The following is a 16,647-nucleotide window of genomic DNA, read 5'->3' on the forward strand; positions in this document are numbered from 1 at the left end:
CACAACAGGAAATTGAAATTTAAAACAGCCTCTTGTTAAAGTGTTGGAAATACATGAATAATAAGATATCTTAAAGGCTTAAGAGTATCCTTGTTGGTGGGATATATAAAGTAAAGACACAATTTGCTCTGACAAACTGCAAGCATTGTTGGTTTAATGATATTTTCTGAACTTCATCTGAATGTCCCATTGAGCCCAATGCAGGAAGCATCCGCTTCCCAGCAGGGAGCTAAAGTCCTGTCTCTGTGGGAACCAGCTGATAGCAGGTAGACTTTGCCCTGAAGGGGAACCAACGCATACAGGAAGAGCAGAATCCTGACCGTCACAGCAGAGGTAAGACACATTACAATGTACCGGAGTTGTGGTTTCTGTGAAAAGACTCAAATCAAACAGCTAGTTTCTGGAGAAATTACATACACAAGACTCTTATTACATAGGAGGCATGTCTGTCCTCAGATTATGGAAAGGATTTTCAGGTTAATGCTGTTGCATCAATTCTTATCGTACATACTTTCACCGTTCTTCCTGCGTTGGAGCTTTAAGGTTTTGAAGTTGGACTGGGAAACGAAATGATTAATTACTGCCATGAATGCAAATGTCTTCACTAATCAGAGATATTACATGAGGCAATGGTGTCATTCATTAAATCAAAGGATGGATTTACACGCAGTGCTGATGTTGATTTAAAACCGCCTTATATGCTCTTGAACTTCTTTTTATCCAGAGCAATCATTGTTTTACTGTTATTTAACATCATGGAGGACTGATTATCGTGGAGCTAATTATGACTTCATCCCATGAATGATTGATTACAACCAGGGACAACCAGGGAATATGTTTTTTCTTCACTTCTTTACATTTTATAAAACAGAATTCCTGAGTCTATCGTCTTCGTGTCCTGCGTGATGACAGCTGCGTTTCCTCTGAGATCAGTTACATCTATCTGGCCATTTAATATACATACAACCAAAGTCAATTAAGCTTTAAGGCCATAATTATGGATGTTAGTCATGGATGGTCGTTTGTTTGTGTGATGCATCATTTTGTAATCACCCATTTATTTGTTCCCCACTGACATTGCTCCATTTGCCAGTTTACCATCACTGATGAATTTGCGATATGATGCATCTGTGCCTCGGACGTGACCAAAACGTACTTGCATGAGTGATGTTTATTGTCATGTCAGTTTTGCACATTAACTGATGAAAAGATTTGCCAGCTTTTCTTGAGATGGAGCAGTCCAAGGGCCGCAGACATGAGGATTGTGAACTTCATCCTCCTCCCTACAGCCCTCAGTCCGGGATGACTTACCAGGTGTGTAGCTTTGATTAAACATTTGAGGAATAAGGAAGTGAGCTAATATCACTCCTTCCTCTCTTCATTGTGGACTTAATGAAACGATTGACCTTTTGAACATAGGACAACCATAAAAGTATATCGAGGGCCGAAGAACATAACCTATCTGCAAAATTGTCTGACTGGTGTTTTTCACTTTAGATGACATCACAAGGTGGGCTGCACCTAATCAGCTTGTCTTAGGGTTGCCACCCGTCCCGTAAAATACGGAATTGTCCTTTATTTGAGAAAAACATGTTGCGTCCCGTATTGAACTAATACGGGACGCGATTTGTACCGTATTTTCATTAACTTTTACACCATATTCTAGTTGAATTATTGAAATAAATTAACCTTTACACCAAATTCTAGTTGAATTATTGAAATAAGTAACTTTTACACCATATTCTAGTTGAATTATTGAAATAAATTTACTTTTACAGCATATTCTGGTTGAATTATTGAAATAAATTTACTTTTACACCATATTCTAGTTGAATTATTGAAATAAATTAACTTTTACACCATATTCTAGTTGAATTATTGAAATAAATTAACTTTTACACAATATTCTAGTTGAATTATTGAAATAAATTAACTTTTACACCATATTCTAGTTGAATTATTGAAATTAGTTAACTTTTACACCATTTTCTAGTTGAATTATTGAAATAAATTAACTTTTACACCATATTCTAGTTGAATTATTGAAATAAATTAACTTTTACACCATATTCTAGTTGAATTATTGAAATAAGTTAACTTTTACACCATATTCTAGTTGAATTATTGAAATAAATTAACTTTTACACCATATTCTTCACCTGTAGGCTATATTACATCTGGGCTGATATGGACATACGTAGCATAGGAGGCTATTTCAGCTGCTATATGGTTGGCTGTCTGTACAGTCAATGCTATTAAAGCACTTTTAACTTTAAATCAAAGCATTTTGTTTTTTCATATAAAATAAACACATTTTTATTCAGTTTAGAAGTTTTGGGGCTTTTTTTTGGCTCCTGCGCTGTTGAAATCAGGGCATCCCTTATTTCTATTTCTGAAAGGTGGCAACCCTAGCCTGTCTGTACGTCATTTCCACCCATATAGAGGTATCCTTAAAAAAAATGTTGCATTCTACAACAAAACAACACAGTTTTTTGTGTTTTCCCAAAAAAGTGAAATTTTCAGATAGGAGGTTATGTTCTTCGACCCTCGATATTGAAGATATTATAAAGTGACTACATACACTTTCATAAGGACGATTTGCTCATTTTATTAACTCACCCGAAAAAGTCATGTTTCTGGACTAACATGGAAAGGTGGCGTGTTGCTTCTCTCGTGGATGTGTCAGGTTGGGAAGGGCGGCATTGCCGTGGTCTCGCCTCCAGGCAGCTACGACAACATGGCCGGTCCCGGGGGCTCGGGAGCAGGGGAAATGAACCAGCAGTACGACCAGCCTCCGTCTGCTTACTCTTACGACTCAGAGGAGAACGTCTTCAGTGATGCTGCAATACGAAGAGGTGAGCACTACAACCAAAAGGTGGGAAAAACAAATGTTTTTGAAAAGTGGATGTTGTTACACAGAAGTTTCTCCCCTATTGGCAGTGGGGTGTTTTCTAAATTGATTTGGAATTGAAAAACCACGCAAAGTCATTCACATGGCAGGCATGTGGTTCTGTGAATGCCACCGCGAAGAGTCCCGGACGTGTGCACGACTCCTGCCTCTCTGTCTGTGAACCTATCTGGTTTTTATTTTTCATCAGGTTTCATAAGGAAAGTCTACCTGACCCTGATGATACAGCTGCTGCTCACTTTGGGGATCATCTGTGCTTTTCTTTACTGGTGAGACACCATCACACACGGAGGCATCTCTCTCAGATAAGGAGGCCTCCGTGTCACCTACCCTGTCAGCTTGAGCAAGCGCCCGTCACACAGAATAGCAATATTAGAGTTGCCACCAGCCACGTCTTAGCATCCCCTTTACTTTCTGAAATATACAACATGGAAGAAGGAAAGCACGTTATAGTTTAGATCACATTCATTTGAACGTTCTCTCTCCTTCCCATAATAGATGCAGTAGATGCAGTATTTTGCAACTACATTCATTTCTTTTCATAAATTGTGTTCAGCTCCCATGTGTACAATTTTCTCTCTGACATTAATATTTAATAAAATTATTCTACACATCTATCAAATAAATGTTTGGCTCTATTAAACACCTCTATTACTATCTCAATCTCTCCCTCTCTTTGTCCATCAAATAACAGGGACACGCTCAGGATATGGGTTCTGCAGACCTACTGGTTCACCTACGCCATGATGTGAGTGTATAAATGTGGCCTCTAAAATGTTGCATGAGGGAATTAAAATAGAAATAAAATCATGTGTTAGTTTTCCCACTGTTTTTCTTTACATCTTTTGATCGTAGTGCATCTTAGTATTGGACAACTTCACCGTTTTACGTACAACAACAGCTGTGTTAAAGTGAGCAATACTAAGCACCTCTTTACTGCTACCATAGGATTTAAGAGGGTTAAAGGGGACCTATTATGGTAACTAATACCTATTTTAAACAGGCCTTGAATGTCTTAAAAACAAGCTTTTGATTGTTTTTGCTAAATAAATTAGAAATTCAGCCTCTAAACCATGTCTTTATCATCCCATTCTCTAACCTCATTATCTATGAGGGATTCTGAGTGGGCGGGGCTATGATAATGAGGCTCGGTGCTGATTGGCTGCCTGAATGACGTGATACACCGCTACGAAAAAATGGCAGAAGCTCCGGCCGGCGGAGTTATTACACCGTGTCCTAACTGCATGCGTTGCGAGCGAGCATCAGCAACAAAATCAATTCCATTGCTTTATTTTCTATTGAACTGTCCTTACTGGCCGCAGCAATGCAGCGAGACGCGGCGTGCCGTTTTGAGCTGAACATTTGTCGGACGTCCTGCTTCTATTTTCTTCCTGTCATTCGCGTTGAAAGCCAGTTGAAAGTGCTGTAGGAAACAGTCACGGATGAGGAACGCCTGATCCAGTTAGTTGAAATGAGAAGTTATCTCTATGATACCTCCTCATTTCACTACAAAAACCTCAATAAAGTGGCAGCTGCTGGAGGGAGATGGACAGAGAGCGTCCGATGTCACGCAGTGCTACGCGATAGTCGGACGTTCGCATGCAGTTACACGGTGTTTAGTTGTGGGCGTGGTTTGCATTTTGGTTACGTAACGAAAATCAGCTTAATCTGAACGGCTCGTAGAAGTCACATCACACTGGATGGATCATCCGGGCGGCTGTACAGACACTGCAGAATTTGGTTGCTTTCCTCCTTCTCTGAGTTGGCAGGCTGAGGGGAGACCACTTTATATATGTTAAAGCAAGAGAAAACGTGTTTCTCATAATAGGTCCCGTTTAAAGTTAAGTTTTAGCCAGATGCTGCTAATCATCAGACTGATTGAAGTTCAACATTCTACAGGGAGAAACATGATTCAGCCTTGGAAAGCCTTCAAGGGGCTTGCTAATCTTCTCGGGAGGGGATATCCAAGCAATATACCCCGAGGTTAGACAGCCACTGCTCAGAGAAATACAAGAAAACAAAGAGCTACACCTCAGACCCCACCGCCTCGCTGAGATCAAGTCCATGAGGCACGATCACGAGACTGAACAAGTATGGCTTATGGCTTGTTTGGAGGGGTTTGCCAGAAATAAAAGCAGGATGATTTATGTTTACAAAACTGAATCCGAACAAACCACGAGTCTTGTGGAACAATGTCCAATTTGCAAATGAGTTGAGAGTGGAGTTGTTTACTGTCAATGCCCATCGCGTTAGGCAACAACAAGATATTTCAGCAGGAACGCCTCATCCCCACTCAAGCGCATCGGTGGGAGTGGGCGGCGGATGATTTGGACGTATTATGTAGCCACGGGACACAGGCAGCGTTCAGTCTCTGAATTGAGCATGAGCTCCACCGTGTACCAGTTCATCATCCAGTCAAACGCAAGGCCATCTGTCTGACAGTCAGGTAGATTTAAATCATAAAACAGGACAATGATCCAAAGCACACCAGCAAACCTACATTAAAATGGATGAAAAACAGAAGAACCAGGGTTTTGGTATGGAGTCGTCAAAGTCCAGACCTCCATCCAAGGACAAAGAAATAAACCTGGAATGAACTAAAACAATATACGGTAGTAAAGATGAATGGGACAATATTCATCCACAATGATGGGAGAGACTAATAAAGTCATGCAGGAAAAAACTACTTCAAGCTCTTGTTGCTAAAGGTGGATCAACAAGTCAGTCTTAGTATTGCACACAAGATTTCTTTGTTTTTGTTAAATAAATAATGACATGGTGAAAATCTTAAGACCCCCTATGTTCAGATGATTTATATCATGTTTTTAAATAAAAGAGGTATGCTGGGATAGGCTCTAGCAGCAGATCCCAGCGAATGGGAAGGGTTTCATGAATGTTCGGAAAAGACACAGGATTGAAAGAAGGTGCTCTAACTTTTGCAAATGATGTTAATTCACACAATGACTTAACAATCTGAAAGACTGCCAGTTAAACCAGACCTGTATATTGAGGGCAATGTTTCTCTTTGTTCATGAACCAGTTAATTAAGATGCTCTCCATGTTCCCTTTGAAACAGGGTAACGGTGCTGGTGCTCATTTTGGCCTTGTCCTGCTGTGGAATCGCTCGTCAAGTACCCCTCAATTTTATAGCCCTGGGCCTGCTTGTGAGTAGAGCCAGTACCGGCCAGACATCAACCAACCTATTCTGTTTTTTTTCTTCTTAGTTTGCATTTATTTTCTATGTGCGTCTCCCTTCTTCTCTCCACCTCAGACGGTTGCAAAGGGCCTGATGCTTGGATCCGTGGCAGCGTGAGTGCTACAAAGGCTGAGTCCAAACTAATCCTCACTCATTTGCACTATAATAACTCTATTTCATCCATATCTGATGGCATGCTCCATGCCAGCACACAAGTCATCAAACCAGATAAGATGCTATCATCATTGGTTTACCACATTAAAAAAGCACAAGGAATTCCATTTTCTGGGATTTTGGCTGAAGATATCTCTGAGGCATCACGAATACTTCAAAACCATTTTCTCAGTGCCCATACCCGTGTAAACATGAATCTCCTTTTTCCATCTGTAATACATCTCTCTTTTCAGCAAAATGTCCCCCTGTCATCAGCTCACTGTGGACTTTCAATGGCACATTTAAATGGAGGTGTTTGAGAGAAAATTGCTGGAAATGGAGCTTGATTAATAGGAAATTGAACACAGACATGAAACACTCATCCTGTGGAGGAGTTTGTGCCATCTCTGCGGCTGAGAAACATAAACCAGACTATTTAATGACCCTATATAAAAAGAGTCCCAGTGTTCAATGATGCTCTGGGGTGTGTTTCTCACAGCACCTGTGTTTGATATGTCCATCTGCAGGTACTTCAATGCAGAAGCAGTCATGTGGGCCGTGGGTGCAACAGCGGTTGTTTCCTTTGGCATGAGTCTGTTTGCTATGCAGTCAAAGGTAAGATCACTGTCTCGCTTTGAGCTCCTGGTTGCCGCGCAGCCAAAAGTGAAATTTTATAAACTGCAGTGACTTGGCAGTGTGTGGTAAATGTCCGTATGCTGAGATGTGTTTCCTGTGCAGTCAATTGGAACGTGTTAAGCTGAGCTGCTGGCCGGGCTTTCTCATGCCGGGCTTGCTGCAAGCACCAGCAAAAGGTTTAAAACTGTGTGATGGGATTGCTGTCCTGGCAAAGCTGTGATTATTGCTGAGATCAGGGTTTATGTCAGTCATATTAATGCCTCACGTCGACTGGTCAGACAGACTTAAACCTCCCTGAGCTGAAGCTTTTACTGCAGATTATGAGTTCAGAAATGATGTGGAGCTGTGGCTATTTGCAAAGTCACCCCTCTTCTCTTTCACTCTGTTTTTGCCATGACTTGTATGATATGAATGATAGGAGTGGCAACAAAGGGGAACTGATAAATTCATAGGAGGATAAAGAGGAATTCATGAAGGAGCACACATAAGGATGCTGCATCCAAACTGTTTATGACAAGAAGAAAGCACCAGTTTAAAAAAAAATTTAAAAAAGTCCATCCCAAAGTTGGAAAAACTGCAGTTCCTCAAATGACCAGTAGGGACTGACTCACTGACTCAAAAAGTGAGACAGTTTCCAATTTTTTGAGAACTGGGGGAGTTCTCAGCATCCTCAGAGTTTCTTAAGCTGAAAAACTAAGGTTTGCCATAAACTCATAAATCTGTCGTATATATATATATATATATATATATATATATATATATATATATATAGATATGTCCCCTTGTCTTTGCATCCAATAACCCTGTCAGACAAACTAACAAGGCTTGACATATCTAGAGAAAAGGCTGCACAATCTCTCTGTGTCAAGAATTTTCTGCTTTAATGTATTCTGCATCCCAGCGTGATGGAAAAATAGTACTAAAACACATTTTTATACAGCCTTGGAAAATCAAACACCCCCCACCAAGTGAACCTAATGGACAGTTGTCCACTGAGTGATTATAAAACTCATAATAAATGCCTCACAAACTAGTATACTATTATATATCAGTTTCAGACAATCACTGTGGCTAGATAGTGATGCTGCACCCAAATACACAGTGTGATTTGCATCGTGTTTATATAATTGTTATGTCTCAATTTACACTTGATAGATACCACTTTAGTATTTGTCTGTTCAGCTCCACATTTCCACTTTTAGTCTTCCATTACACCTTTTTATTTCCCCTTTTTTTCTTTTACAGACCTTTTCATTTTGTGGAACAGCAATACTGTTTCAATTCATTGTCCCATAAACCAAACAAAATTAGACCTTAAAAAGGTTCCCCCTGATACAAGTGATGCCTGTTCAGCAAGTTATTCACAAACACTGAACAATTGACAACTGGAGTTTTCTTGAGTTTACATGTTTTTAAATAACAATTGATCAAAATACTAGTATCAACAGCTACTTGGCTCCTAAACAAAACTTAAACTGAAAGCGATCTCGTCTCAGTTTATAAAGCAGCACCATCATATAGTTTATAAAGAGGAACCATGAAAACGTTTTTCTTGTGTTCTTGAGTTTAATTCATACGAACAGCAGGCGGTTCAAGGAAAACATTTCTGACATTTTCTCAGAAATTAGTTCCTTGGAGGCTCATTATTGATTTCAATGGGTCGGGTATATCAGTTCAACACTAAATATTTATAAAACGGTAAAATGTTTGCACGTTATAAGACTCTACACCAGAAGGTAGTTTCTGGGGTGGCCCACAGAACAGGGGAGAGGAGAAAAAAAAACCAAATAATTTAACCAGCAAAAGCATATTTGTGGGATTGTTGGGTAAGAAGTACTCAATAATGATGCAATTCTCGTAGTATTTTCAATAGCACAATGCGTCTCCAGGATGAATTAATATGTATTAAGCTTTCTTTGAGGTATCACTTGGTTAACATAATAAAGACTCACTACATAAAAAATTAATTCATTCAAATAATGGCAGCGCACGCATGCACGCACGCGGAAAATGAAACTGATGTTGGCCCTTACTAAATGTACGTAGTCCTTTATTTTTTTATCTGCATCTAAATAGTCTGGCATTTTGAAAGTAACATATTAATGATCTATAAGACTATATTTCTTGCTCTTACTACAAAACAAGTACGTGTTTAAGGATTATTATTCTCAGTGTACTTGGTTTTGGATGTTTCTGGCTATCCATCTGTACTACGGCGTACAGGTTTACAGTTTTAAATGACAAGCATATGAAGTTAAACGCTGTGCTGCGAGTGGCCGTCCTGCTGCTGGCTCAGTGTCCATCAGGTCAAACAGTTCAGTTTTTACTTCATCTTGCCGTCTCCAGCAGCTCTTGCTCTGCAGCTCACACCTTTGCCGAGGCTTTTTATCACTGACGCTCTGATATAAATGTCATACAGACCATCTTGCATGTTCAGCTCATAGATCCTCCAACGATCAGTGTTCTGTTTTAGAGCCATTTTTTTTTTCTTCTGTCAATTTGAAAAGGGCACGCAGGCCAAAAGGCCAACTCATCTCCCCTCCCCTTCACTGCTGTCACAAGACGTTGATTAATCATTGAGCATCAATACATCATGAACCTTTAAGGATTTTTTTTCAAACTTGTTTTATAATCTGAAGCTTCACAGCACAGCTGCAATGCAGACGGCTGAGTGTAAATGATAAATGTTCTGTGCACAGATCTCTGTTTGACAGGCTCATCAAAGTCTCTTTCTCTTCTCTAACCATCTTTTTTTTCTTTTTCTTTTTTACACCAGTGGGACTTCACCGCAGTAGGTGGTATGCTTTGGGCATTAGGCTGGTCCATGCTTTCATTCGCACTGCTTTGTGCAATCATCCGATCACAGGTAAATCAAGTTGCCGCCCTGTTTACACAAGTTTGCAGTGAGAGACTTCACTGCATTCAGAGGTGCACGGTATGCTTAGCCTCGCAGCTTTTATCTGCCCCCCCAGTGTACAGCAACTGACCTGTGAGCCGAGTAGACTGTAAAGAAGAGCATATGCGCTTTTAAACCTCCCAGAAGTCACCGTGATATCAGACTGATGCATTTTAATTCGCACTGATCCGTATTGAAGGCTTAAGCAGCTACCAGTGTTATAAATAACACATAATTATGATTTCCTTTTTCTTCTTTTCAATGGAGACCGTCATAATTACTCTTTGAAACAACTAGAGCGGGAAAGAGATGCATGTCCTCTTTTTGTTTAGTTTTTTTTTTTTGTTCTAAGTTAAAAGATGATGCTGGATTGTCGTGACTACTGCACAGTACCGTTTTTAAGACAGACCAACATTACATTTTAAACAGTGAAAAAGAAAGAAGACATAGTTAGCCTGTTTTTCTCAAAGAAATAATCACAAAGGCACAGTCACTTATTTTGCTCTGCTCATTTTATGTTTTTTTCTTCTTCTCCCAGTTTGCTTACATCGCGTATGCCTCCCTGGGAACCCTGCTGTTTTCTTTTGTAAGTGCACTCAAACCAACCTTGTCTGCAACACTTTGCATCCAAAACAAAATTATAAATTTGACATTTGAAAAGAAAAATAAACTAACATCAAAGACGGTTTAATGTCAAACGAATGTACGTCACACAAGCTTTGAACCCTGGGACAAGCAGTCTGCCACCAGTTTGTGACAGTAGTTGCTGGAGGTCTGGTGTCCTTTGATTTCAATTATGCATTTTCTTAACAGCGGTGGGCTTCACTTTCACAGCCATCTGTGTACGTGCTTTTGGCATTCGCAGCAAAATGTTGTGACCCAACTCATCAGCTGGTGGAGCAAATTGTGGCTACAATGTAGAGCTGAACGGAAACAAGCTGCAAGTTACAGCTTGTTTCCAGCGACCCAGCTCTGATATCCACTTGTATGGCCCATGTCTTTAGAAGTAAATAATAATAATGCTGCCCATTTTATTTAGGATACCTTCCCTGTAACTACATCTGTCTTTTACGATGTGCAAATGTGCTGTCTTCAGATGTCAGTGTCATCACAGCTTCTCATCCCTCTCTCTGCAGTACTTGGTGATGGACACGCAGCTAATACTGGGCGGGAAGCACAGAAGGTATTCATTCTCTCCTGAGGAGTACGTGTTTGCTGCCCTCAACCTGTATTTAGACATCGTCAACTTGTTCCTCCTCTTCCTGAATTTCATCGACCTGTGCAGATAAACCTGCAAGCCTTCTTTCAGAATCACTTCCTGTACACGCAATTAGTGTTGAGTTGATATTCATATTGAACAAATACTCATTGCTTTTCCTCCAGACATGTATTATTACATTCTCATGGATGTCTTTGATGTATTTAATATAAAAGTCTTACTGTTGTCATGAAAATCCTCTGTGTTAATTGTTTAAATTATTCAAATACTTCGAGCACCTCGGCTACTGTATCCTATAATATGTAACGCATTGGAAAAAGTGTCCGGCTGAACCAAGGAAGTCTGAATCCTTCACCAGAAGCATCTCTGTGATGAAGAGCATCGTTTTCAGCATTATGCACACACCCTCCAAGTAAAACTCAACAGTTTATTGGCATTACACGTCAAACAGTTTTCATATAAAGAGGGAATGTATCAAGTATAGACTATGAAAGTGCAAATAGCATTTCAAGGATTAGTTGCTTTACAATAGAAAATTTCAATGAGTTACAAAAAGTTGTCTTTTTCTTTTTTAAAGAAATCACCTGGACATTATAAGTGAAAGACAAAGTAAAAAAATCCCATTTAGACATGTACCTTTCCCATGCACAGCATCCTGTTAGACAAACTGGGAAAAATAATGTTATTTCTTCTATTAAACGCAGACATAAATACAGCTAACATAGTTAGCTCCACGAACCATATGGCACTCACAGTTAAACAACTTCAAGACACTTGTAAAAGAAAAACCTGTTTTTAGATGTAATGTTGCCCTATTTGTTAACTGGGGTTAAAAAGAAAAAAGAAAAGTTAATTTAGGGATTCAGAAATGAGTTTGTGGAAGAAAAAAACAAAGTAGGTTTTTAAGATTAAACAGCAGGAGTCATTGACAATTAATTCTTCAGTTAAATACCTATTTTATATTTCAACCTTTCACAGCTGTAGTGTATTCAAACAGATGATGCATTTGAGTCCAGTTATGTGACAAAGAACCTCCACCCTCTTTCAATTATAAGGTTTTATCTTTTAACTCCACAACTTTTCAGGCTCAATTTCTCAGAGTGCTTAACATATTTTACAGGCAGTCTGACATCCATGATTGTTTTCCAGGTTGTAATTAAATATTCTGTAGCTAGTGTTAAAACAGTGACACAAAAACATCTGTGCTCCAAGTGCAAACAACCTAACTCATGCCACCTAAAGTCATTATTTTATCTCAACACGCTGAACAGATATCACACATTCCTCTATTTATCGTTCTTGTTAAAGAAAAGCAAGTTATAAGTTATACGTTAACATTTTTACAGTGTCTTTTCTGCTTTGATTAATCATGTCAAGATATCCACAATGCCACTACAAAGCTTTCACCAGCATCACACTTAAGAGCACCGCACGAGTGGGGCTTTACCAACTTCCCACTCCAACCACCATTAAGAGCTAGAAACAATTAAGGTCGTCGTCTCCTGCACTGAAAAATCAACAAGAGAAAGCGCCTTAAAGAGAGTGGGAGAGACCACTCTTGTTCAACGACGGCATCTTCGCTCAGAGACACACCGTTACAGGAGATACTTCATGCCCGCAGCCACAACCATCTACAACTCTAAAAAACAAGAAAAGACTCAAATACAAGCAGCTACTGCAACAAAAATGGTTCCCTTTAGCGATTATTTAAGTATTATTGAACTGAATTGAAAAATAAGGGGGACGGTGGGAGAGAAAATCAACCTGCTTCTCACTTGATGTATAACCCACTTTTTAAAAACAACTTGTTTTGTTGGTTTTTTTTCGAGGCCATGATTCAATTTAGAGTGCAATACATAAAGCGGGGTATTCTTATGGATGGAAACAGGTCACGTTACAATACCTGCGCACGTCCGACAGCGGCACCCAAACTTCAACGCTGACCAATACAGTGAATGTGGGTTCTTAAGTCAATAAATCCCAATCCACCATCTGAAAACCATTTCTACTGTATACATGATCCACGTGAAGTCCTCTTCTTTTTTTTCCTTTCGGATGGTTTCTGTTTGTAAATAATCTCTCTAACCGTTCAATAACCCAGTCCAAACTGTGTGGAGATGCTCTTAAAACCTTCCACAGATTGATGATATAATTACTACCAGTACTCCAAAATCCCTGCTGACTTTTTTCCTCATGAGCTTTGTGTTCCCACAAACCTGCATGTCAGTTTATAAAGCTGCTGACACTTGCATGACGATCAAGCTATCAAGCAGATTAAATGAGCAGGACCTTCTCTTAATTCTGTGTGATTTAATTTGATTTAATTCTTATTAGTTAATGGCATATGTAATGTTTTGTTCTGTTGTTTTTGCCATTTTAGAGTGCAGTAAGAATCAAATAATTATAAATTTTGTACAAATTGGGAAATGTTATTGAACTTAATTGAATTAAGGGTGTGCTTTCTTTTTCACACAACTGTGTGTCAACTCGTTCCAAAGAAAATAGAGATTTAGATTCCAAACCAGAGGAAAACCTTTAACATGTTCTTCCCTAAATATATGGCTTAAGCCTTTCTGCACAAAAGACAGAAAACCTTTTTTCACAACATTTGAAAGTATGGCACTGACAGTTGCAAACCACACCACTCGTGGCAGGAAAAAAAGAGAAAGAAAAATAAAAGAAACCCTTTCCATAAAGATGTTCTTATAAAAAGGATGAATGCAAAAGTTTGTGTCTGCACACTGTACAAGTTATGTGGAACAATAACTTTAAGGTAGCAGGTGTCTTTGTTAATGGGTAACTATCAGAATTAGAAATATGTGAAAAATAACTAGATAATGATGTCGAACAACAAAGGCACTATATTTTTAGCTCCACAGAAAATCACCTCAAAGATGCACATTCAGAAATTCTCAATGCATTGCCCTGCAGTCTGGGGCATCAGTAGACATCTAAGAAGGCTCTCTATTTTTTTGCCTTAACAGGACCCAAAGTTAATGACAATAAATTGAGCTTGATTAATTTAATTAATTCACTTAAATTTTCAAATGCACTACTTTAATTAATTCAACCCTGGTAGTGATGGCCTGGTTATCTTTTGACTGGCTGGCCCTGGAGTGGCTTAACAAGACTCTCGCCCGCCGCACTTGACATTCAAGCGCTAACACAACTTTAAGACAAACTTCAGTGGAATTCAGACGATGCTGCAACAAAGGTGTTCACTAAATTACACTCTGCAGCCTCTCTGGGCCTGTCAGCATTTTTTTTCTCTCTCTCTTTTGAAGCTCTGAGGACATTTCCCATTCAAACTGAGGTTTTGAGATGAATAACCACTGTCAAATCCATTTTGAAATGTTTCTGGGCAAGCCACCTACCTCTCAGTTGAAAAATTCATAATCTTTTTTCTAAATGTGGATTTTATTTCCTTCTTTCTCCACTTGCTTAAGCATATAACCATTGTGGCTTCAATCTAAACCATTAAATGCAGCACATTATAACTTTTTGTGAGATTTGAAAATAACCCTCAACTTCAATCTCAAATAAAAAATATGGCTCAATACTGTTCACATTTTAAGTATAGCTGAGTGGTTGAGATCTTGATAAACAGGCACAATTTACTTTTACTTTTGCAGCTGACACTCGCAAACTGCAACAGCGCTTTTACTGGTCAGTGTCTGGCACCTTTAAGTAGGCAGATAAGGAAAGAGTGAGAAGTATCTCTCAGCCTTTTTCCTATAGATTGAATATGTTATGCAAAATAATTTGCTCACTATGCACAGCTGCCCCAATGCCGATCCAGAATCACACAGTTTGCCTTACTTCAGTGGGAGGGGAACATCAAAAATAGTTGCTAGACTTTATAATCTATACAGCATATCGCCTCTGAAACTGATTACAAAAAAAGGCTACTTGTTATTAGAATTATTCTTTTTAGTGTAGGCTCCCTTAAGGGGCATTCCTCATTGAAAATACTGTGTAAATGTGATCTCTTTCATGAGTGTTTTCATAGCAGAAGGGCTGGTTGCAGGGGCTACTCACGACTCCAGAAGTACTGATCGGTTTGCTGGCTTTCAGTGCCGGCACTGGAATTAATGAGTCTCCATACTTCTTCCCCAAACACACCAGCCAGACGTGGATAATGCTATTTTCATTCCGGCTATATTCGACTTGAATAACTTCTACGTGTACTTTCAACTCAGTTTTGCAATGTACAGTGATTTTTGGATTTCCAGACAAGCCTCCTCTAACCTCAGCCGAGCAGGTCATACCAGGTGCACTTGCTCCTCCCACTCGGAGGAGCTGCTGCTGGGCACCTGGTTGGACACAGTGACACGTTGCGGACTGTCTACGTAGCAGGCCTTTGAACTTGTACACTCTGCAGATTCTTCACTTGTGTCTAGGGCTGCCGTGTAAGGCGGTGGCGTCGTGCTCGGCCCTACCAGATCTAACTGAGTCGGCCTCTCCATGACAGCACTCCTCTTCTCTTCCATGTCGCTCTTGCTCTGAGAGCTCAAACCCACGTCGGCCCTCACCTCGTCCGGCTTGCTGTTTTCAGAGAGGTCGACAAACCTGCTTTTCTCCTCATCTTGCAAGGATGCTCTTCTGGGTGCGATGAGTGGACCGGCATGCGTGTCGGTGTCAGAGGAGGTCGGGGGGACCAGGGTGATACCTTGAGGATTCATGTCCTGGAACCAAGCCATGATATTGCCAAGTAGGTTAGCATTTGATGCTAATGCAGAGGATGAAGATGGATCGTGTTTGCAGCATGTGGTTGAGTCCGTGGTGTCGGAGGAAGAGGAGAAGAGACCTGTTGAAGAATTGCTGTTACCTGGAGCCACAGAAGCCCTGTTACCCCAGGGGTGACTGTCACAGTGTTGCACGGAGACGGAACCACCAGGAGCAGCAGAGTACTGGCAGCTGATGTTGCCTAATCTCGCCAAGTTATCTTCCAACTCGAGCAGTTCTGAGCTGCTTAGACAAGCCCTGGGGAGAACTTCAACACCTGGAGTGCTCTGCTGAAGCCGGGAAGGCAAGGAGGTACCAATTGCACCAAGAGAGGCTTCATTGGCGAGAAGCTCCTGATTGGACGCACTTCCTGCCATCCTTGAGTCCTGGAGTGACAACTGGATGGCCAATAAAATGTTAGGGTCATCTTCCTCCAAGGAACCAAGACCCTGCAAACACAATAACCAGTCATGTAGTTAACGATAATCCGCCAACTTTCAGCCAAGTCCAACCTGCACGACCAGACGGCAGCAAGACGTGGACAGAGAACAAAACAGCTGCTGTATCTTTAACACTTTGACACAAACATGTGATGTGCTGTCATTTCATCTAAAATGTGCTATTTACAAAGCTCAAAATAGTGAATGCATTTACTTTGATTTTTGGCAGCAAGTCCAACACAGTGACTAAAGGTATTTAGTCCACTTCTTGGCACAAATCTCATGTACAAGCCATTTTGTAGCAGTTAAATATACAGTTAGAAACAGCCTTGTAGGACATCGCAGTTTTTAGCAAATGTAACTCAAATACTAACCTTTGTAAATGTAGGTTTTAGTAAATGGTAATCTGTAAATTTGAAAAAGGCATCACTACCCTAAATACCAGAAGTTACTTTGCTGAAGGAAAATTCTATT

At 40.0% G+C, this 16,647-nt stretch overlaps 2 protein-coding genes across 2 annotated transcripts in view; one reads left to right on the forward strand and one right to left on the reverse strand.

Annotated features, from left to right (window-relative positions):
- The first annotated feature begins 267 nt into the window (after positions 1-267).
- Positions 268-11,339, forward strand: zgc:110410 (uncharacterized protein LOC553618 homolog). The gene is made up of 11 exons (XM_061716383.1): positions 268-333; positions 1,220-1,314; positions 2,687-2,855; positions 3,099-3,177; positions 3,603-3,656; positions 5,985-6,072; positions 6,180-6,217; positions 6,785-6,872; positions 9,670-9,759; positions 10,328-10,375; positions 10,926-11,339. Exons 2-11 carry the CDS (start codon positions 1,231-1,233, stop codon positions 11,076-11,078), a joined length of 891 nt encoding a protein of 296 aa, XP_061572367.1. The 5' UTR covers positions 268-333; positions 1,220-1,230; the 3' UTR covers positions 11,079-11,339.
- A 2,636-nt stretch (positions 11,340-13,975) lies between these two features.
- Positions 13,976-16,647, reverse strand: part of LOC133426461 (ankyrin repeat and IBR domain-containing protein 1-like) — a 37,059-nt gene continuing 34,387 nt past the window's right edge. Inside the window, exon 20 of the mRNA XM_061716382.1 lies at positions 13,976-16,182. Coding sequence (XP_061572366.1) covers positions 15,271-16,182 — 912 coding nt within the window. The 3' untranslated portion in view covers positions 13,976-15,270. The remainder of the gene's footprint in view (positions 16,183-16,647) is intronic.

The sequence above is a fragment of the Cololabis saira genome, chromosome 3 (genome assembly GCF_033807715.1).
Source record: "Cololabis saira isolate AMF1-May2022 chromosome 3, fColSai1.1, whole genome shotgun sequence".
Classification (NCBI taxonomy): Eukaryota; Metazoa; Chordata; class Actinopteri; order Beloniformes; family Belonidae; genus Cololabis; species Cololabis saira.

Bases quoted from the DNA above. Each gene is read 5' to 3' on its own strand.
- zgc:110410 (XM_061716383.1), top strand. From the start codon at position 1,231: ATGGAGCAGTCCAAGGGCCGCAGACATGAGGATTGTGAACTTCATCCT. The intron at 3,178-3,602 runs GTGAGACACCAT...ATCAAATAACAG, and splicing joins ATCTGTGCTTTTCTTTACTG to GGACACGCTCAGGATATGGG. The intron at 9,760-10,327 runs GTAAATCAAGTT...TTCTTCTCCCAG, and splicing joins GTGCAATCATCCGATCACAG to TTTGCTTACATCGCGTATGC.